This window comes from Onychostoma macrolepis, chromosome 09 (assembly GCF_012432095.1).
Source record: "Onychostoma macrolepis isolate SWU-2019 chromosome 09, ASM1243209v1, whole genome shotgun sequence".
In the NCBI taxonomy this organism is placed as follows: Eukaryota; Metazoa; Chordata; class Actinopteri; order Cypriniformes; family Cyprinidae; genus Onychostoma; species Onychostoma macrolepis.
Window position 1 is genome coordinate 17,206,490 of NC_081163.1, and position 22,915 is coordinate 17,229,404.

Sequence of the window (22,915 nt, forward strand, 5' to 3'; positions counted from 1 at the left end):
TGAATACTTAAACTTTTTTAATGAATACTTTGTTCTCAACAACAAAACCACGGAGTGGAAATTGTTCTATTTATAATTCGGCTTTATCATGTGCAGACAGACATCACAGAACTATTGTAGGTTCTGCATTCTTTACTAGTTTATTTTTTTAATTTTTTTGCTTTACTAGTTTTATATTCCTTAGCAGTTTTATATAACACATAATTTTGCAGATTATGTGACCAATAAACATGCCATTATATGCACTATGTTATTATTGTTGTTATTAATTTATTATTATTATTACTAGAAGTTCCTCATATTGCTTGCTTAGGTTACATGTCAAAGTGCTAATACTCAGACCAATAATGCTAACTGGCAATCAGTCAACTGGCAAAGAAATAAAAGTCTTTTCTCGATGCATTTGCTGCTTTCATTGACCGGTTATAAACCCTGTTAAATATATGGGATTTGAAATTACATAAAGACACAGTACCTGCACAGTATACAAGCACCTAATTTGATTTGCTTGTGTGTGTGTGTGTGTGTGTGTATGTATGTATGTACATAGGCCTACTTGTACCAATGTTTTACATATAGATCTTGCAACATCAAATACTTAATTACACTGCTTCTTACTCTTAATATAAAGGTACATAAGGATTTATTGATATTGATCTGAGCTCCAAAATTTTTTTTTGATCATTTGACTTGCTTTCTGCAGTTAAAGAGTATTTTATGCCGTCTTAGCATAATATATAACAAATATTAATACATGACCTATCTGAGAAAGAAAGTTTTTTTGTTTCCTCTAAGAAAATAATAATCAAACAATAATATAAAAATAGTAATTTTTCAAAGAGAGATTTTATTGGAACTCTTTGTTGAATGAACAAGTGATTTGCTGGGAAATGTGTAGTTATTACCAGGGGTTTTATATTAGAAATAAAGTTTTAAAAAGAAACAAAAACTCCTTTTATCTTATACACAGATTTATCTTTATTTACAACAAATCATTATTTACAGACATTTAAAAAAGCATAAATATAAATTGTACTTTCTGTAATAACCACTTTGGGTTTATTTTAAGGTGTCCATAATACAGAGTAATTACCTAGTTAAGTACTTAGTACACATATGTAACAGGCCGAGTCTGTTACACAGCTACTTATGTAACCAAAAGATTGTTACATGTGTTTCAGACTTTATACAACGTAATTATAAATGTAAGTGCACAGACATAAGCTACTTAAAATAAAGTGCATCTATACTATACACCTTATCCAGCTGCACCTTAGTTTGATTTAACCCACCAGTGCACAGCTTAAATACATGTAATACCTTTCTAATTACATTACATTTACAGAATATTACACAGGCATAAACTTAAAATAAAGTGTATCAAGAGATTATATAGAGAATGAAAAGTGATTTAATTCAATTAATTTACTTTTATTTTTGAGGCTTCACATTCATAAACGCAAATGTGCTAATAAAAACAACTTTATGGTTTTGTTGGCTTAAGTAAGGCCGCACAGTTGGCTATTAAAGATTTTATTCTTATTTTGATTTTCATATTTGTCACTTTTATAAACTTATTTATTTATGCAGTTGTTTTCTCCTTTTTCCTTTTTTTTTTTTGTATTTTTTTTGTTTAATATTCATTGTATGTAGATTTGAACGTAAGTGCATGTATAATGTTTTTCAATAATCATAAAAAAAATCAATAGGTCTGCAAATGCGCATGCTCCTTTGAGCTTCTCTTTTTTAAGAATATGCTAATCACTCATATTCAAGGGCCAATCAGTTGAGGCGTTTTGACGCACAGTGCTCCGGCAGCGCTCAGGGGGCGGAGTCAAGCGCTGAACGCAGAATAAAACCACTGCAGCCCGCGAGCAGACCTCAGTGTGAGGAGAATCATGGACGTAAACTAAACAGAAAGTTACCATGATAAAAGTTAGGCATTTCTTTCAAATTACAGCAACAACACCCGTTTCCCTTGTAAATCAACAACCTTTCCCCCCCAGGGTCTGAGGTTTGCTTAAGTTTACAAGGCATCGCTCTTTCAACACTAACTACAGTTACACTCTGACAGAAAGAATGCGCGAGTCAGTTAGCATTAGCCGGCTAGCAGCGTGCTGACAGCAGCGACAGGAGGCGAACAAAAGATTGCTCTGCATTTGTCCGCTTGCACTGACATTCGGTCCATGTAGAAGGGGCGATTATCAACACAATGCCCGTGTTACTTTTCCTGATAGACACGTCCGCCTCCATGAACCAGCGCTCCCATCTGGGCACTAGCTATCTGGACATAGCGAAGGGCGCAGTTGAGACTTTCCTGAAGGTAAATGAATAAAAATCTCTGCTCCACACTCTCACTTTACTGAAAACTTACAAAAAAAACCTGCGTTTCCGTTCGCTTTTCTCCACAGCTGAGGAGCAGAGATCCGGCCAGCAGGGGAGACAGATACATGTTAGTGAGTTTCGATGAAACACCGGCTGGAATTAAGGTACAAACTCTTTTATTTCTTTCCAAACCTGATTTATTTCACTCCAGACAGTCTCAGCGCTCGCTTCGTCTGTTTGCGTTTCAAAACACCACGGCTAAATTTGTAGTGTGAAAACATTCTGTCCAGCATGAATTTGTGTGTTTAAACATGGCCGACATTTTGTTCAGTGTGGCAGCAGAGAGCTCTATGTATGTGTGTGTGTTTGTGTGTGTGCAAGAGAGATGAGGGGGGGCTAACCTAACTTAGTTTTCCCACCCAGAGAGAGAGTGAGGACTCTTCACTGCCCTCTACCCCAAATACCCCAAAGCAAATTTCAGATCACTACATCTGTCTGAAGAATTCTGATGTGAGGATCTCTTAAAAGGCATAACTAATCATTTTCTCTGTCTTGATATTTCAGGCTGGATGGAAGGACAGTCACGCCACTTTTATGACTGAGCTGAGGAACCTGCAAGCAGTTGGATTGACATCGATCGGCCAGTCTTTACGGACCGCTTTTGATTTGCTCAATCTCAATAGATTAGTTTCTGGGATAGACAACTATGGACAGGTATGTTATAAACCAGGGACTGGTATAAAGTCTATGGCCTAGCCCCATGAGCCCATCCCCAACACCTCACAGTTAAATAAGCACCCAATAGGCTCACAACTGTGCCAACACAATCCCAAGAGCCCCTGGTGACACACAGTAGTAACAACTAAGCCGCATCTTGAATGCAAATAAGGATAATGACTAACTGAAAAGCAGATCTTGTAGTAGGCGCTGGTAATGCTTTTTTGCGTGCTTTCTTTGTAAATTCTTCCAATTCATTGTGTTCTCAGGAGTTTTGTAAAGGGCAGTTCTTGTATTTCTGCATGTTGAGCTGTGAAAGTTCAACAGATTCAATATTACTTCGCATAGATGTAATGATAAAAGTTATGGAGGCTATTTGTGACTTTGATCAGTCATGGAAGATTAATTTTATTATTACGTTTTCACTTTTTTCACTCAAAATTATGAGTGCTTCATGTTCATGCGTGATTCTAGGGTGTTCTGGCTGGTTTCCAGGGTGTTATTATGCAGATGCTAAATGTTCTTATTCGTTTTAAGCACTTTACTGTCTTCATTTTATGGCATATATACGCCAATAAATTAAATCAAATTATATCACCTGTCATGTAATTAAATTTTTTCACATCCCTGGTTCTTTTGCCATTCACATTTACAGGTGAAATCCAGTCATTGCAATGGGAATCTGCATGATCAAGAATTTTTCAGATATTTTGAACTTTTAATTTTTTTATTTTCTAAAGCAATGCCTATACCAATCTAGTCTCCCTACCCTATTTTTTGTTGCTCCAGTCATTTTTCCCTGCTTGCTTGTCTTGTCTTTTTATTTTTATTTTATTTAGATAGAAAAGGAGAATTTCTGATATGTCCCATGGATATGATTTGGATTATATATACTGTTCCTAAGTTTATTATTTGCATGTAACGGAGCTGCATGTAGTGACATGACACACAAGAAAAACGGGGTTATTAAATCTTTCCTTTGCCTGCCTGTGGTAAATTTAGATACAAACTCTCTTCTTATATTATTGTGAATACTTGACAATGGATCTCTCAATGGTTTTTGGTTCATGTATTTGTTTCAGAAATGATTCATCCATAAAACTTCACTGTGCTGAGTTTTTTTAATGTTTTAATGATTTATTATGCATTATTTTATCAGTGCATATGTGCCATATTTTTGGTTTGTGTAATAAAAGCAGTGTAACTACCATATAGTTAACATCAAAAACAGTGGGTGTATTTCAAGCTATGCCTTTCTCTAATGAGCTCCACTGCTGGTGCTCGGTTTTTATGGTTATTGTTTTATAGTGATTATACTGTCTTGTCTTTTGCAGGGTAGGAACCCTTTTTTCTTGGAGCCTGCTATCATTGTGGCCATAACTGATGGCAGCAAGCTAACCAGCAGTGCTGGTGTACAAGACGAGGTGGGTTATTTGTCAGTATGGGCCAGACTTTAAGGATTTCCTCTGTGATGGCCATCCTGTCTAGTTATGAGTTTCCTTGTTTTTTTTGTATGTGCTATTTCCTGCTTGTTCTTTCCCGTTAAACTTTTACTTTTGATATAGTTCACTCCTTCCTTTCCGTATCTAACATCCATTGTTCTCTTTGACAGAATGACTTGCAGATCTGTAAAAGTAGCTAATAAAATGAGCAATAGCTGCTTTTCCACTGTCGGGCCAGTGCTTTAAACGGGGCGGGGCTAATAGCCTCGGTCCTGTATCACTGAGCCCAAAATCATGATGCGTTTCCACCGTCGGGCCAGAAGCTCCGCTGTGCTTCACTAAAACCCGCCCTTTACATGCCTCTCTGGAACAACGTCACACAACCCCATCATTTCACCAACAAAGAGAAGTTATCAGAAAACTAATAAGAAATAAGTCACTGGAACTAGCACGACCACAAAAAGAACATGATAAATAAGCGGCCGTTTGTTTGCATGTTTTGTTAAAGATTTAAATCCAAAAGCATCGATGTTTTACAATAATAAGTGATGCATTGATCATAATGAATTCATTTATCAGGATTGAAAATTAGTCACACAGAAATAGTGTAGCCTATGAACAGTTATTTCACAAAAAAATAAGGAGACACACCCTATTATTCAGTCGAGTCTGTTTCTGTTTAGTGTACATCAGTATACATCACATTTAGAAAGAATGATCATTTCTATATTTATTTACATCAAAAATACGACCTGAGTAGCAGAGAGAGCTCCCGAACAAAAAACATTATTATATTTTTATGGCATACGCAGAGCGTAGATGAAAATACATGATTGTGACAGAGAATGAGAAGCTGATGTCTGATTTCTTCAAGCGGTTGTATTTACCATGTTTACGTTGGCAACTTTAATGGCTAGCGTGCATAGTTTTTTTGCATCGCTTATTGTATGGTGATCATAATCCACATCGGATCTCAAACAGTTATTTCAAACACTTGCTGCTGTCTGAAAGTGAGTTTTGAACTAAAATTATTTTAAAAGTCTTGGTGTTATAGCTGCTAACTTTATGAAATGATCCGCAGCGCTGACGCTGTCCAGACGCGGAGAAACTCCGCCTTTGTTCATAACTACACCTCTAGCCCGAGCTGGCCCGCTTTGGCCCAAGGTTTTCATCGGGCCAAAAACCCTGGCCATTGGCCCTGAGGAAGCACCAATGAGGCACGATCAAGCCCTGGAAGTGACAGTGGAAACGCAACTGGTCCTGGCACGCACTAGCACACCCGCTTTTGGCCCGACAGTGGAAACGCGGCTATTGTATCCTACAGAATTTTTCCCCCAGGGGGTTTTCCATTTATATGCTGACATGTGAATGAATTCATTCTCTTTCTCTGCTCCAGTTACATTTGCCCCTGACAACACCGTTGCCCGGCAGTGAGCTGACCAAGGAGCCCTTCCGATGGGACCAGCGACTCTTCTCTTTAGTGCTCCGCATTCCAGGCCACGCCTCTCCTGACCCTGAACCAATAGGTGGAGTTCCACTTGACCCATCCCCTATTACGCCCATGTGTGAGGTCACTGGGGGTGTGTATGCATTTTTAACTACTTAAGTGAAAATTGTATTGCTGAAAGACAAATGTGTGGAATAGAAAAGTTAATGAACTCAAATGAAGTCTGCTGGCTATGTATTTAGTGCTTCTAGTGCTAGATGTTGTATAGTAGTGATGTCTGGTGCTTCAGTTACTCCCAACAGTACAATAAACTGAGAACATTATCTTCTGTTAAAGGTTTCAAAATGGGGGGGCAAAATTTTTAGCTTTTGATAAATTGCATAACGTATATAAGAATTAAAACGTATAACAGGAAATATAGCAGTGGTCTGATGGCAGCTCTCTGGAGTCATGAATTAGTGAATGGCTACAACAGTTCTTTACTCACCAGTTTATGTGTTTTAGGCATGTAAAACATCTGCATTTCACACAATTATTGGGTGCTTTAAGAGTTGCGTATATGTGACATCATTGCATGATTATGTGAGCAAACTGTCCAAAAGAACCAGTTTTCCGAAAAGAATGTTAACGTCCCTACTATATAGTCCCTCTGCGAGTAGTTGAGAACTTTTCATGAGCAAGCATGTTTAAGATCCCAAGATTAATTTTTTTCTGTCTTGCGTCTTTTTTGCATTTTAAAATATCATTTTGAATTGGATATTTATAGGTTTGAGGTTACAGAGTAAATTTAGGCTGTTCTTTAAAAAGCTCTATGTGCCCTGCGGAGTAAATGTCAAGTTGTACCTGTCGGGTGGTGTTTAAGTGCTGTGAAATGGTGTTTGAATTGTGAATTGAAGAGAATTGCTGATTTGTGGTTAAGGACAGATTCTGCTGGACTTGTGTGTGCTGACTAATACAGCTGTGTAATAGAGACAAGCTGAACTTCACTATAGAGAGAGGAACAACGTCTGTCCTCTCATGCTGATAAAATACTAAACACAATGGAGCGGCTGCTGTGTAGTGTGTGTGCGTGCACGCATGTGAATAGCTGTGGCCTGCCAATGAACTTGCCAGAAAAAAAGGCCACAGAATATGGTTTCATCTTAAACCAGACAGTATTAAGTTACTTCAAATATGAATACTTGTGGATAAAATTTACCTGTAGGCCCTTAAGTTAAAGTTCACATGTCGGATCCAATTGCTAAATGTCTTTTGATGTTTTTTTTCTGCTGTGTTTAGGCCGCTCGTACAGTGTATTTTCCCAGAGAATGCTGAACCAGTGTCTGGAGTCTCTGGTGCAGAAAATCCAGAGTGGTGTGGTCATTAATTTTGAAAAGACTGGACCTGATCCTCCACCTACTGAAGGTAAAGGAGGTTCTGGTTTTTGTAGTTATATTTTCAAGTGCCTATGCTATTTATCAATTTTGGTTGTGACCAATATAGGTGGATGGATAGAGGGATACTTATAAATCCATTGGTGACAATTAGGGTTGGGTACCGTTCACATTTGAACCGGTACGGTACCGGTACCTTTTTTCGGTACTTTACTCTCTGTGTAATAACAAAAACATTTATTTCAGTGAAAAAATAAGTTCAAAACTCTCAATTTCAACATTTTGAAAAATAGGGCCCTACAATTTTTTTTTTTTTTCTTCCAGAAATTCTTGTTTTATTTTTTCTGATAATCAAATGATTATTTGGTAACACTTTATTTTAGGGTCTCTTAACTAGTTGCTTATTAGCATGCATATTACTACAATATAAGCCAATTATTAGTACTAATTAAGCACATATTAATGTTTTATTCTACATGACCTTATTCTACATCCATAATCCTACCAAATAACTAAACTTAACAACTACCTTACTAACTATTAATAAGCAGCCAATTAGGAATTTATTGAGGGAAAAGTCATAGTTAATAGTGAATAAGTGTTCCTGTTCCCTATTCTAAAGTGTTACCAATTATTTTTTTTATCATTTAATTGTTTTATTTAAATTTGTCAGTAAATGGAATATATAAAGACGTACAAAAGTAATACAAGAGTAATATTTCTGCTACACCGCACTTTTATTTTGACAGGTTGCCGTGAAGTTTCTGTGTATACAGTATGATATGATGCTGGTTTTCTCAAATGAAACGGTAAAATTCTCATGAAGTGACTCACAGCCTATAAGTTCATGTGTTCATGTTGTGAGATGCAGAGTCCGAAAATCACCGCGAGTTCACGTGTGCTTCAGTATTTGTGTAGTAAACAAAACCGCGTCTCCGCCGTTCATACATACCGAGGCTAACGGAACATGCAGGATTCATATTTAAATCGTATTTTTGCGTTTTAATATTCACATACACTAGTTCATATCGCGATTCGAATTAAGTGACCGAGCTTCTTTTATTCATCCAAAAATGATGAATTCCGTGGCATTCTGCGCTATAGAGTAAATTCCGTTTTTATGAATGGTCTCCGACATCCTGTCCGTGTTTTCGCGGAAACCATATGATCCTAATGCAAGCACACTTCAGAACATTTCGGTTTGCCCTGTGTGTTGTGTTTTAAAAAGTTGCAGGGGTGACAAGTCACAGGGTCTCTCTCTCTCGTATGCGCCCAAATGCGTTATCAGGTACCGAAATTTGGTACCGAATGATTTAATGTGAATCGATACTCTGTAGTACCGACGCAATTCGTTCCATACCCTTAAAAGTACCGAGTTCGGTACCCAACCCTAGTGACAATTGCTATTTTAGTATTCAGACATGAACACTTTTCAGAAGACTTCATGTAATTTACACAGTAAAAATACAGTTAAAACACTAATATTGAGAAATTATTTATTAATTCATTTAAAATAAGTTTTAAATTGTAACTTCCTGTGATTGCAAATCAAAATATTCAGTTTTTTGTAACAATTTCAAAGTCCTTGTCATGTTTGATAAATTTCATAAGTTCTTAATGAATAAAAGTATTAGTTTCTTTCCAAAAACAAACAAAAATGAATGGTAGTGCTTTACAAAGTTTTTTAAACCAGGCTCTTAATAATGACACTACTTTTTTTTGTTTTACCCAGATGGCCCAATAGAAATGAAGTATGGACCTCAATCATGGCAAAGCTGTCATAAGATGATCTATGTCAGACCCAACCCTAAAACGGGTGTTCCTGTTGGTCATTGGCCTATCCCGGAGTCCTTTTGGCCTGACCAGAACTCTCCTACTTTGGTATGAAAAAAAAACTTTCTGTTCAGGCTGTTTTCTATCCAATGTAATGTGTGTATACTCTGTTGGTTTTTGTAGTGTAGTGTAACTTCTAAGCCATGCAAGTGTACTTTCTGCTTATTTGACTCTGTTCCTCTGCAGCCTCCACGTGCAGCTCACCCGCAGGTGAAGTTTTCATGTGTTGATTCAGAGCCCATGGTGGTGGATAAAGTGCCCTTTGACAAGTACGAGCTAGAGCCTTCTCCGCTCACTCAATACATACTGGAGAGGAAATCACCGCACACCTGCTGGCAGGTACTGCTCGTATCAATCTTTAAGCACAGTTATACACACTGGTCAGGTTACATATAGGCTGTATGTTCTCTCAGACTGCACTAACTTGTACTCCCACTATGGCTGAGTGTTAATGACTGTTTTATACGTTCTCAGGTTTTTGTATGTAACAGTGCTAAATACGGAGAACTCGGGCAGCCGTTTGGTTATCTGAAGGCCAGCACAGCTCTTAACTGTGTCAACCTGTTTGTCATGCCCTATAACTACCCTGTGGTGCTGCCTTTGCTTGGTAAGCTTCATTAGTACCATCCAATTTATCATATGGCGGTATGAAAGGAATAATTCATATAAAGAATTAATCAATTTTTCACTAGTTCTGTCTTGTCTTTAAAATCTTTGCAATTAGTTTGATTGATATTTTATTCCACCAAACTAGAATAAAACTAGACACCAGTTTTCTTTGTGAATGGATATAACTGTCATGTATAACTCTGTTTATCACTTATAGATGACTTGATTACTGTGCATAAGTTCAAGCCTCCAGCAAAGTGGCGACAATCTTTTGAGAACTATCTTAAAACAGTCCCACCCTACTATATCACTGTAAGTAATGAAATCAGTCATTCATTTTGACACTACAACATTGTGATGGTATCTTTTGGAGTGCATTCATGTCATTTTGTTTTTTTCTTTATCCTGATTCACGCAGGCCCTGCGGAAAGCACTAAGAATGATGGGAGCTCCAAACCTGTTGGCTGACACCATGGAGTACGGTCTGAGCTATAGTGTTGTATCTTATCTCAAAAAGCTGAGTCAGCAGGTATGTTCTAACATAGCTGGTTTTTATAGTCTTTATTCTTAAACATGATTCATGAAGTTATATATTATGTTGTGTATATTACAGGCAAAGATCGAGGCAGACCGAGTTTGTGCATCAGTAGGAAAAAAGGCGTCACTAGAAGGTGGGATTAAACTTCGCTGCAGAAGCTCCGCCCTCTCACTGGCACACAGGAAGGATTTCACACAGCTGCTGCACAGTATCATGGGAGATGGGCCCGCTCTGCCAATGGAGGCAAACACCAAGGAGTTTGCTGGCTTTCAACTAGCTGCTCTGAATAAAGTATGTGTATATACAAAACTGTAATTGCAGTACACCTTGTGGATGTCTTATACTGTTTTCATGTGGTCAAAACCAGGAGATCCACAAAGAATACACGTACATGAAATTGCTCAATGTGAATCAAGTCAGAGTGATTAATTTTTAATGTTGCTTATTCTGAGGGCTGGGTTTCACCTCAAGAGTTTTAGATATGGCACATTTGCATTTAGTGTATAGTGTCATGTTTTGTGCCTAACCAACTATCCCAACAGGACATGTTCAGTTCTCACCAAATCCAGATAAATTTATCTCCTGTTTCATTCTCTCTTCGCACAGGCATTAAAACCGCAAGGGCTGCGGAACCCCTATGATATCCCAAGATCTCATCTGCTAGACCAGCTGAGCCGCATGAGGCGGAACCTTCTGCACGCCAGCATCTGTATTCTGAAAGGTCAAGATCAAGGTAACGCTCAGACAGCCATGAATGGTTATTGATTTTTCTTAGAGCAGTTTCTCGAGTGTCTGGGTGATTTGCTCAATTAAATTTAGCTTCTGGTCTCCAAAAGAATTGTGAGACTTTTTATCTGATATGGATATGCTGTTTACATGGTACATTTTGAATGTTATTTATATATTTTTATTATACATTTTTTTTCTAGATCAGCTGCATGGTGTTCCTATAGCTCAGATGGGCAACTATCAGGATTTCTTGAAGCATTGCCCATCCCCTCTGAGAGAAGCAGACCCTGATCAGCCTAAACGTTTGCACACCTTTGGTAACCCCTTCAAATTGGACAAGAAGGTACCTTTAGATCTCTGACTTTCAAAAAAAAAAAAAAAACATAATAAAGATTTGACTTTCAGGCAAATAACTTTGTCTCTCTGTGTCAGGCGATGATGGTGGATGAGGCAGATGAATTCGTTACTGGCACTCAAGGCAAAGGCAAACGTCCTGGAGAATCAAGCAGTCCTGCTGGGGGCGGGGCCCCCAAACGCAGGCGCTGTATGTCTCCTCTGCTTCGGTTGGGACGGGCATATACACCTCCCAAAACGCCACCTAGAAGTGAGTAACCAGCACACACAGGCAGAAAAACCTTTTAGTAGCAGGTCATTCAGAAATTAAAATCCTTTCATTTACTCACCCTTATTCTGTGAGCAAAACTTTGAAGCTTTAGTTTTATGCATGTTTCATGTCCGATTCAACACAGCTCCAGATAATGATGACACAGAATTGGGCAATCACATCAACAACCATCTTGAGTCAAACCGCAACTCGGACAAGGAGCAGAGTCCTGCACCAGAGTCTGAACTGATCCAGCAGAGGAACCACCTTCAGCCGGAAGAGGTTGAGAACCAGCAGGACGGAGTGCAGGAGAACGGCCAGTCCAGCGATAGTGAGATAACCCTGGGCAGCGAGGGTGATGAGGAGGCCCCGCTCCGTTACCCTTCCCCCTGCCAACTGAAGAAGATCAGAAACCAAGAGAGCGAGGAACTGAACTCTGAACTCCGAGTACTCATCACCAAGGAGATCAGGAAGCCTGGGAGACGTGAGTCATAGCGCGCACACACGTGCAGATGTCTGCTACTTGACTCTCATTTCCTCTCCTGATGCTCTTTCCTGGGTGGTGTCCAATAAGCGAAGGAGGGGTGACTTCCCACAAATGCTTTGTCTTGGGCCTTGTGAAATCAACTGGCAATGCTTGCTGCTTTTGCTACATGTACAAACCTGTAACATTGTTACAGCTGGTTTTCATTTGTCATTTTTATTTTTAAATTGTAATGAACATTACATGCGTTTTGAAATTCTATTGTTCCTGTGGTTTTACGGTTGTTGTTTTTTTGTCATTGCTCATAACACCATACATCAAACATCAAATCTTTCTTCTCCCCCAATGTCCTTTTTTCCCCCCCCTTTGTCTTAATGCAGGTTATGAGAAAATCTTCTACCTCCTCAAGCAAATCCAGGGCAGTTTGGAAACACGTCTGATCTTTCTGCAGAGCATAATCAAAGAGGCTGCCAGGTAAATGCCAAATTCAGATGCAGATTGTTGAAGTAGATGCTAACTCTGCATATTGGTATTTTTATGAAGGTTAAAGCCCCAAGTATACTACTTTTTTTTTTATTATTTATTTTTTTATTTTTTTTTAAGCATTCTCTAACTTTCACTACTCGTCTTCAGCTGTATACATATGAGCATTTAAAACTGAAGTATACTTTGGTCCTGATGTGTAAACCCAAAATTAAGCTTCTTTTATTAATATAAGTAACCCCATGTTGTTTTCATAGACACAGCTCTCTAACTGCTAATTAAATTACATGCGGTGTGTGTGTGCGCGCAGGTTTAAGAAGAGGGTCTTGATTGAGCAGCTGGAGAACTTCTTAGAGGAGATTCACTTAAGAGCCAACAGCATGAATCATCTGGACGGTTTCTGAGCACTCCATCTGTCCTACTTGAAGGACTCGCGCACATATCTGCACTATTTATGTAATGTTATTTTGGACTTGTGTCTCTCCAGTCTTTATCAGTATTGAAGATGGGTTGTCGCTAAACCTCAGGATTGGGGGAAATGGGAAAAGTTGCTCTTTCTTATAACAAATGGTCATACGCACGCACTGCTCTTTCTTTTTCTTTTCTTTTTTGTTTTAAGGCATTTTTTCCCATCTAATTGTGCCAAAGAGAACTGGTTGAATGGCATTGGCTTCCTCCACTCATTTGCGTTTTTGTATTCCTCCACAGTTCCCTGCAACATTGACACGTGGCATTGATCACCAATATAAACGTTTTCCTTTCATTTCAGTCGGGAATTGTGCACCTGCGAACTCAGTGCTGCATTCAGTCTCAGACAAGACAGACGGTTTACTGAAAATCACACTTGTTAGGTTGGGTCTCTCTTAATAAAGCAACTAAATCAGCAATATTCTACACCAATAAAAAGGCGAGTTACCAAGCAATTCTTTAAAGTTGGAGGTTTGAGTGACTTTGAGGTTTCATAATTAAATGTAGACTTGCACACTCCAAAAGTCATTTGTTGTTCGTTAAATAACTCATCTCAGGAATGATGATGTTGCAGAAGATTTGGCAGCAAAGGAACATCTTTCTGGAATTTTGTTTTCCCAGTATTCTTAAAAAGCTCTTTCTCCTTTCACAAAAGTGTAGTGTTTGTTTTTTTTAATCTATAAAAACAAATTTGCCACTTAGACTTTTATTTTTAAACCACCCAGCATTATTAAGCATGGCTTCAAGCAATGGTTTTGCCTTTAGAAAAAGACCTTCTGTAGCATGTCATGTGGTTTTCAGACCACAGAACCATGACAAACTTCTGTGAGAAAGTAAGGACCGTATCGCTTCTCTGAACTGTTGCTCTTTTGACCAAAAAATTGCAAATGACAGTTCTGCACTGAATAACCATATTTGATTTACAGACGCAACAGACTGAAGGATATAATAATGAAACACCCAAATGATGTAAAGTTGATACTTAATCATTCAGGATGGAGTTAAGAGCCACTTATTCATTGACATGGGAAGTTCCTGCTAATGTATTCCTACATTACTGCCAGATATCCAGTATCCCTTAGCTCTTTTTTTTGTTTGTATTTGTCTGTCTTTGTGTATCTCACCCTCTTAACCCTGCGCCCTAATGTAGGGACCAAATCTTTGCCATACATGTTATTGATAAAGGAGAAAGGCTTCTTTAAAAAGTATTTTTATTATGCTGTATATATGTACATGGTGACATTGAAAATATTATTTAAGAATGTTTTGGTGAAAAGCCTTTTTTGTATGTATTTGAATAAAGTCTATTTTACATTGTGAATAGTCATGTAAATAAATGACATTTTTCTGTCATTAATTTCTCAGTGGCACAATGTCATTAAAAAGGATTGCAAATCTTACTATGTTCATTGTGTGTTCTATATACTTTTATTTTCTATTGCTAAACCATAGACTGATGAAACGGACAGCTGTAGCTACTTGGGGAGTTTTGGTTCTAGATCTCGCAAATTTCAACAGTTATTAAAAGAATTCTTATTTCTGAGATCCATGAAATCAGTAACTGATGGTAACCAAACATTTCCATCAGAATTGAGGAAATTTATTGAGGGCAGACTGGGAAAAAAAATGACAGCAGACACTTTGAAGTGCAAAAACCCTGATGTAATAAAATTTTATTTACAGATATATACAAAAGTCTCGTCCCTCTTCCTGAAGTGTCAGTGGACCCTCTTGACGGTCCTCAGATATCCCTCTGACCCCCTACCCGTGAGGGAGGAGGGGTGTGTTGAGTTGGCAAAATCATACAAATGTATATTAACACAAGTCTCCTATGTGTGCTTGTCATTTGAAGAAGTTGTGTTTGCATGTATCATCTCAAGACATCTCGGCAGGATTCAGAACTCGACCTATAAACAGCAATGACCCTGTGGAGTAAAAACCTACAAATTAAACTGATTCTCCAATGTCACAAAACAGAAGTCATGCAGATCTGTGTGCTTTCATGTAGATTAATAACATTGTTTATGATGATCACTCTATGGAGAATGACAGTTATAATGTCACAAAACAGCACAACTGTTTTCAACATTAATAAGAAATGCTTCTCGAGCATACAAATCGGCATACAAGAATTAATTCTGAAGGATCTTGTGATCATGGAGTAATGGATGCTGTAAAATTCAGATTGAATAAATTACATTGTAAATAATATAAATAGAAAATTGGTTCAAATAAACCTTTTAAATAGTAAGAATAATTCAGAATATTACTGTTTTAACTATTTCTGATCAAATAAATTTAGCCCTGGTGGGCCTAAGAGACTTTGTCAAAAACATTAAAGAATCTTACTGACCTCAAATTTGGATGTTATATACAATTTAATGTCAGGGCAGCTATCAGTGATATTAGTATTTACCTGTACTGATCTGCCGTAAGATAAAGAGAAATGGTCGATCTGCTTTGAAAACCGCTGATCGGGATCTTTTCAATAGCACCATTGCTAAAAAGAAAGATAGAGGAAGAAAGCTCAGTCATCAGTTATTTTCCAGCCAATTCACAGCTTGAAGAGTCTGCTCAGCTATACGCCATCTGTTGACTACAACTGATTCTCAACCAGGTACACATACACCAGGGAGTAGCCTTGCTGAGGGTATAAAAGATTACATCTTGCATCTTAAAAAAAATAAAATAAATCAGGGCTAATATTTGGTAATATTCAGATGTGCTTTTGTCCTCTTCACAACAGAATAATGTTTCTTTAATTTGTTTAACAAGGACTTGAGGCTTGTTAGAAGAGCTATCTCAGTGTCCACACTGACGGATGATAATGTTGTGTTTATTATAAGCATGTGCTGCAGTTTTGTCATCTGCTGCTCAAATGCTCAAGCTCTTTAAAGCAGGATGGATTCTGATTGGCTGTTTACGTTTTTTTCTTTCATCAGCTGAAAAAAAAAATTAATCATTCAGGCATTACATGAAGGCCGAAGTCTATATTATGATATTGGTGTGTCAATACAGAGTCAGATCAGTCTTCATTAACATTAAACAGACAGTAGGCTATTTGATATTCATAAGTGTTCCTAAACATTTCTCTTGTTTGTAAAATGTCACATACCTGTAGCTGAAGCTGCTTTTGTCCCTTCCTCTGTCACTTCTATTCTTGCCTCATGGAAAGCCTCTGATACAAAAAGCCCTTCTCCATCTGTAGACATTTCAAACAGAAGGCATTGATTTAAACTGATGGTGTTTGTGATTATTTCTCAGCATCCGACTGGTATGAACTGTTTTCAGTTGAACTTTCCTACCTGAGATGCCTCTAAAATCAGCAGCTGAGGGACTGAAGACATCAGAGATACCGAGAGACTGTAAAACAGGCTTCAGATTGAACCTTCTCTGCATCTTAAACCTAAAATACACACAAAACAAGGATATATCAATCTGCATAAAATAATATTTCACAAGTAATTTATTTATTTATTTATTTATTTTTGCATGCTGTTACCTAGGCAGAAATATATCCATCTTAGTGCGTCTTAATCCAGTATCCCACAGTCCCACAGCATGGGCCGTGAGCTGCTTTTCCAGCTGGGACAGAGGGGTTTTCCGGTCACTAGGTAAGGCCACCAGTAGCCTGAGTGAGCGATCCAAGTACGGAAGCTCCAGCACAGTGTACTCCTGCTCGGACGGCAGGCGGAAGTGCCCTAAGGTTGACAGGTAAATATATACGCTCTTAGCAGAACCTAAAATATAGAGCTTCCATCTAACTCTTGTATTGGTGTCTCCCCTTACCAATATTGACTTCGGTTGACTGGTACATCATCGGGACTTTGACTGTGCTGCCGTCTGAGAGGCTGAAGGGCAGGTTCTGGGTGTCAGTGAAGAGAAATTGTTTCTGCCAGGCACCGTGAAACACCACCGTGCTCAGAAGAGCCATGTGCAGTAAACTGTCTTGCCTGGAGGCCTCTTCCTGGGACTCATTGGACTGAAGCTGCTCCTCTTTTGTCTGGAGATGGTCAGCTTTAGAAATGAAATCATACACTTACACTTAATCATTTATATGAAAATATACAGTATATATCCTACATGTACTATAGTTTCATGTGTCTCATCATAATAAAACAATTTAAATGCACTGAAAAATATTTGGTGTAGAAACAATTTTCACTCAGTTGCGAAGTGAAAATTTTACAAATAATTACAAAGAATGCAAGTAATACATTTAATTGAACATGACATTTTGAATTAATTTGACATAATTATATTTACATAATTATATTTTAAATTCAAATCAATATCTAATTTGGCATACTATATATTTATTTTTTGTCATATATCTACATAATTACATTTAAAAGTCATATTTAAATTCTAATCAATAGTATATATTTACAAAATGATGTATATATATATATATATATATATACACATTTTACAAATAATTTCAAGGAATTGCAAGTAACACATTTAATTAAACATTACATTTTGAATTAAGAAGAATGAAACTACTTTCTTGTAAAAATACTTCAATAATCTTTATTTCATTTACAAGTTTGATTTTTCTTTTTTACACTGTGGAAATCAATATTTAGTTCTGCATAATATATATTTAAATATATATATTTGACAGTCATTATATTTAATTGCACATCATATATTTACATAATTATATTTAAGTCATAATTATATTTAAATTTACTTTAACAATATATATTTGCAAAGTTATATTCGATATTTATTATATTTAATTTCATATTATATTTAATTTCAAATCATATGTAATTTTTAACATTTAATTACATTTAAAATATATATTTAAATTCTAATCAATATTTAATAATGCATAATTTGATTTTAAAATCATAATCATATGTAAATCAATTCAAGTCATCTAATTTTTAACATATATTTACATAATTAAAAAAAAAATATATATATATATATATATATATATATATATATATATATATATATATATATATAAATTCTAATCAATATTTAATAATGCATAATTATATTTCAAAATCATAATCATATGTAAATTCAAATCAGTATTTCATTTTACATCATATGTACAGTATTTACATAATTAACACTCTAAAAATGTTTAATTACGTTTTTGTATATTTATGTATGTTTTTGTAGGCCATATATACCCATCACTTAAAATGACATTGGAGACAATCTAAATATAAATGAATATGAATATGTGGTGGTTTTAGGGAAACTGCATTGACTATTAGTAAATATAAGCTCACCTTTACTCTGGAAACGTGTCCATTGCTGTAGCCGACTATGAGTGTGGTTTGGATTACTGAAGTTTACACTCAGTAGGCTACTGTTACCCCATCCCAATGCATTCTGGGTAAATTCTGGCAGGAGTTTCACACCACTCTGGACAAATAAAGCATTGGCAAGCTGAAGCCGCACCCCGTCACTGGAATTACCCAGGTCTCCTTGTGGCCGAGACAGAATGTCCTGCACTCGAGCATCTGCGAGGAGACCATTGTATCATCAAAACTGTCGTGTTAAACTTTTCAAGAATTGGACAAGGCAGGTAGGCAGGTTGTCAGACATGGCTGATTTATATTTTGAACTATTTAGGAAAACAACGTACAGATTACAGGTGTGCCTCTAGTTTCCTCTTACCATTCACGTCATATCCCAGAGTTTCCTCAAGTTGTGCTAGAGTGTTTCCCCTGGCACCGAGCTGCAGAAGACCCAGACACAACGAGACGCTGGCTGGGGACACGATCAAGTTGGAGTTGTTCTCTGTCTCTGTGAGTGTTTGGTAGAGGCTGATGCCAAACTGTGTGTGCAGATCATTGAGGCTGTTGCCATGGCAGCACTCCAGCAGCCACAGACAGAGCAACAGGGAAGTCACAGACAGCTGATGCATGATCAACAGGTCAAAATCTGCAAACGCAAAATTATTAAGAAAGTGTTTTCCGGAACAGCTCAAAAATGAATCGTGGATTTGGTTACAAGTTGAAAATAAAATAAAATAAAATAATAAAATATATATAATGTGTTTGATATCTATTAAAAATTACTTTTGTTGGTGTAGCCCTGTGTTGATTCAGTACAAAATAATACTACTATCACCCACTTTTCAGCAGCACAACTTTTGCAAGCAAGGATTAAGTAGATTTGATTCATTTTTAAGATTAGCATCTTAATTGCACTGATGCGTGGCCTCTATTCTGAATGAATGTAAAAATTAAAGGATAATTTACCAAAAAAAAAAAATGAAAAATCTGTCATCATTTACTCACCCTCATGTCATTCCAAACCTGTAAGTCATACTTTCTTCTGTGGAACACAAAAGAAAATATTTTGAAGCATGCTGGTAACCAAATAGTTTTGGTGACCATTGATTTCCATTGTATGGATTAAAAAAAAAAACGCTGAGACATTTCTCAAAATATCTTCTTTTATGTTTATCTGATGTTATGTTTAAAACAATGATGACAGAATTTTCAGTTTTGGGTGAACTATGCCACAGCCTCCATATATCCAATATTAATGCAATTAATGCAACATGAAACGGTGTAAATCACAATACGAAAATAATGAAATTAAACTTCTGAACAGAAATCCTTGCTACATTTATATAGTTTTATATTGATATTGATCAAAATAGGCCTATAATTAAAATATATAATTAAAAATGTATAGTATAACAAAAACAAAATTAAAAATTAAAAACAAAATATAATTAAAATGTATGACTGAATTAAAATATTTAAGAACTTCTTACTTCTTATATAGTACTGTACAATTAAAAAATAATTAAAAACCAAATTTGATTATTAAAATGTATGGCTGAATTAAAATATTTAGGAACTTCTTACCTGCCGGCTCGTCCTCTGGATTGGGTGAGTGTCGGCTGCTCCTGATGTTCAGCTCACTGTCACTCCAGGAGGACGTGCGTTCGCCCTGATCCTCCACGCCAGGACAACTGATTGAAAGGGTTGTCGATCATGAGACCTTGTTTAAAGGGAGAGCTTCGTGTTTGTGGTCTCCAGCGGCGATGTCCGTACCACTCGGTCAGAATTCCTGCCTCCCGCCCGGCACTATAAGGAGCCAGGCAGAGGGAGGCATGTGCTTGACCAGCAAATCCGCACTCGACAAGTTCAGTCCCACACACACACACACACACACACACACACACACATAATAGAGAGAGGAAGTCATTACACAAGCAGCTTGTTCTTTTGATAAGAGTGAGCAAATGCCATCCCAGCTATAACATGCTGCATCAGCATTTCTGCATGAGATGCCATTAAACATTTAAAATTCTCATGTAATCAATGCCAAGGTGTGAGCTTTACCAAACTGTTAACATCTCTATACACTATAATTATTGACTGATTGATTGAAAGAAGAGATATACTCACCAAGCTGCATTTATTTGAAGAAAACACAGCAATATTGTGAAATATTATTAAAATGTAAAATTATGTTTTCTTTTTTTAATATATTTAAACATATAATTTATTCATGTAAAGGCAAATTTTCAGTCTTCAGTGTCACATGATCCTTCAAAAATTATTCTAATATGTTGATTTGGTCCTCAGTAATTTTTTTGTTTGATGGATGTGCTACTTAATATTTTTTTGCGGAAATTGTGATTTTTTTCAGGATTCTTTAATGAAGAAAGAAACAAAAGAACATTTTGTCACATTCTCCACCAATTCTCACCATTAACTGCAACTTTTGCGTCAATAAACTCCTAACTTGCTGCTTAATAATGGCTAGTATGATAGTTGTTAAATTTAGGTATTGGATTAGGGATGCAGAATATGGTCATGCAGAATATGTGCTTTATAAGTGCTAATAAACATCCAATAGCCTTTGTTAATAATAGGGGTAACACTTTACAATAAGGTTCATTAGTTAACAACATTAGTTAACATGAACTAATGAACAATACTTCCACAGCATTTATTAATCTTAGTTCATGTTCATTTCAGCATTTACTAAGGCATTATTAAAATCTCAAGTTGTGTTTGTTAACATTAGTTAATGCACTATGAACTAACAATGAACGACTGTATTTTGATTAACTAACGTTAACAAAGATGAATAAATAGTGTAATAAATGTATTGATCATTGTTTGTTCATGTTAGTTAATACATTAACTAATGTTAACAAATGACACCTTATTGTCAAGTGTTACCATAATAGGCATGCTAATAAGCAACTGATACTGAGAATGGATCCCTATACTAAAGTGTTACCTAACATTTATTTTAAACAACTGTTATACATTGTCCACTGCCAGGGGAATTTCCACAAATGACCCTAATGGATTGAAGAGACATTTTTTCCCATGGTAAACTGCAAGCGGGAAATTATCAGTAAGCATCAGGTATTTGGACCGTGCCCATCAGAAGGCATGTTAATTAGTAGAACCAACTTGGCAGCAATCAGTGGAGAAGACAGATTCTTTAATTCCAGTATTCCATCCATGGCATTTGAATTTTTAAGATGGGAAATGATGATGGGAAAGTCACGGTCACTTGGGCAAGGACAATGCACCCAAAGGAATGCCGTCCAAAGTAAACAACTCCTCTTTCATCTTGAGGTCAGATATTTAAAAGTTGGTACGCAAACATACTTTGAATACAGAACGTTTTTTAATGGGTCAAATAATGATGAACTAAAACATTAAAAGATTGAAAAATATGTCTAAAACATTTGGACACTCTTTAGCCCCTTTACTTACAATTGGACCGTTCTAAGTGGAAATAGCCTATCAGGGTGTGTGACATTCACTGCCTCGACATACCACTGCAGGTTCAGAATTACATTCTCACAATTAAGTATGTACTGGATTGCTTTATATGATAAAAATTTTACATATTAGTGTCATGATGGAGATGGTTCTAATAATAATAATAATAATTATTATTATTATTACCACCTTAATAGTAGTAATTATTAGTATTAATATAAGGTGAGTATGAATGCAAATAATTGCTAATAATATGCATAATTACTGTTATAAATATTAATACATGTGTATAATAATACACATTAATAGTAGAAGTTATTATTATAGGGTGAGCAGTGCTGCTTATGCTATAGTACGCAATAATAACAATGTTTGTTATTTTTAAATTAATTACTATTATTCAGCTATAATATTAGTTTAGTTTAGAGACCAATTCTCTCTATTAACTACCTATTAACTACAACTTTTGCCTCAATAAACTCCTAATTTGCTGCGTATTAATAGTCAGTAAGGTAGTTGCTTCACAGGAATTGACTTTATTAGACCTGACTTATGTTCTAGCGGGGTCAAGCAGGGAACTAGTGCTCGCTGTCGTTCACCGCTCCTGCCCTATTTCTGTAGCTCTATGGCTGCTGGACCGGATTAACAGAATCCCAGTCCAGTGCCGGAGCGCAGTAGCACTGAGAGGCGGTATCGCCGTAGCGATGTGCCAGGTACGCTCATGGGATTAGCTGGGAACGCGTGGGGAGTGATCTGGCACTGAGAGAGGGGCAACTCACAAGGGCTGTCCTGTATGTGTACGAGTTACATGATTGTAATGAAACATGAACATCTTTGACTTTTGACCCTACACTGAACCAAGTTTTGAAAAGAATTGTAAGATTTATATAGGTAACTGATAGTAATGGTTTGATTAACAAGCCTGCATATTACTTTACAATGAAGTGTAAGACTTGTTTCCTGTGTTTGACAACATGAACATATTGGCAACATTATGCATAAGATGCACTGCACTTGGATAAAGAATTTCAAAACAATTTATAACAGGACCCAGTGACCAATTGTTGTAAAAGTATGCGACTTCCCACAATTCATTATTTATTTTTTCCCTCAGAGAAACAGCTG

The 22,915-nt window shown here is 36.7% G+C and overlaps 2 protein-coding genes across 3 annotated transcripts; one reads left to right on the forward strand and one right to left on the reverse strand.

Moving 5' to 3' along the window:
* The first annotated feature begins 1,857 nt into the window (after positions 1–1,857).
* On the forward strand, positions 1,858–14,310 carry ints6 (integrator complex subunit 6). The gene is made up of 18 exons (XM_058786155.1): positions 1,858–2,323; positions 2,412–2,489; positions 2,890–3,039; positions 4,377–4,466; positions 5,881–6,064; positions 7,210–7,335; positions 9,037–9,185; positions 9,324–9,476; positions 9,612–9,744; positions 9,964–10,058; positions 10,165–10,275; positions 10,360–10,575; positions 10,891–11,017; positions 11,214–11,356; positions 11,446–11,617; positions 11,763–12,101; positions 12,482–12,575; positions 12,895–14,310. Exons 1-18 carry the CDS (start codon positions 2,213–2,215, stop codon positions 12,986–12,988), a joined length of 2,565 nt encoding a protein of 854 aa, XP_058642138.1. The 5' UTR covers positions 1,858–2,212; the 3' UTR covers positions 12,989–14,310.
* Positions 14,311–14,572: 262 nt separating this feature from the next.
* Positions 14,573–22,832, reverse strand: serpine3 (serpin peptidase inhibitor, clade E (nexin, plasminogen activator inhibitor type 1), member 3). 2 transcript variants are annotated; one of them, XM_058786162.1, is made up of 10 exons: positions 19,904–22,832; positions 19,325–19,361; positions 18,699–18,965; positions 18,308–18,541; positions 16,842–17,069; positions 16,555–16,753; positions 16,358–16,458; positions 16,168–16,254; positions 15,469–15,552; positions 14,573–14,977 (listed from the first exon to the last, which is right to left on the reverse strand). In XM_058786162.1, the coding sequence occupies exons 3-10, from the start codon at positions 18,946–18,948 to the stop codon at positions 14,928–14,930; spliced, it is 1,233 nt and encodes a 410-aa protein (XP_058642145.1). In that variant the 5' UTR covers positions 18,949–18,965; positions 19,325–19,361; positions 19,904–22,832; the 3' UTR covers positions 14,573–14,927. The 2 variants fall into 2 exon arrangements, with proteins under 2 accessions (XP_058642145.1, XP_058642146.1); XM_058786163.1 differs by lacking the exon at positions 19,325–19,361.
* Between the last annotated feature and the right edge of the window lie 83 nt (positions 22,833–22,915).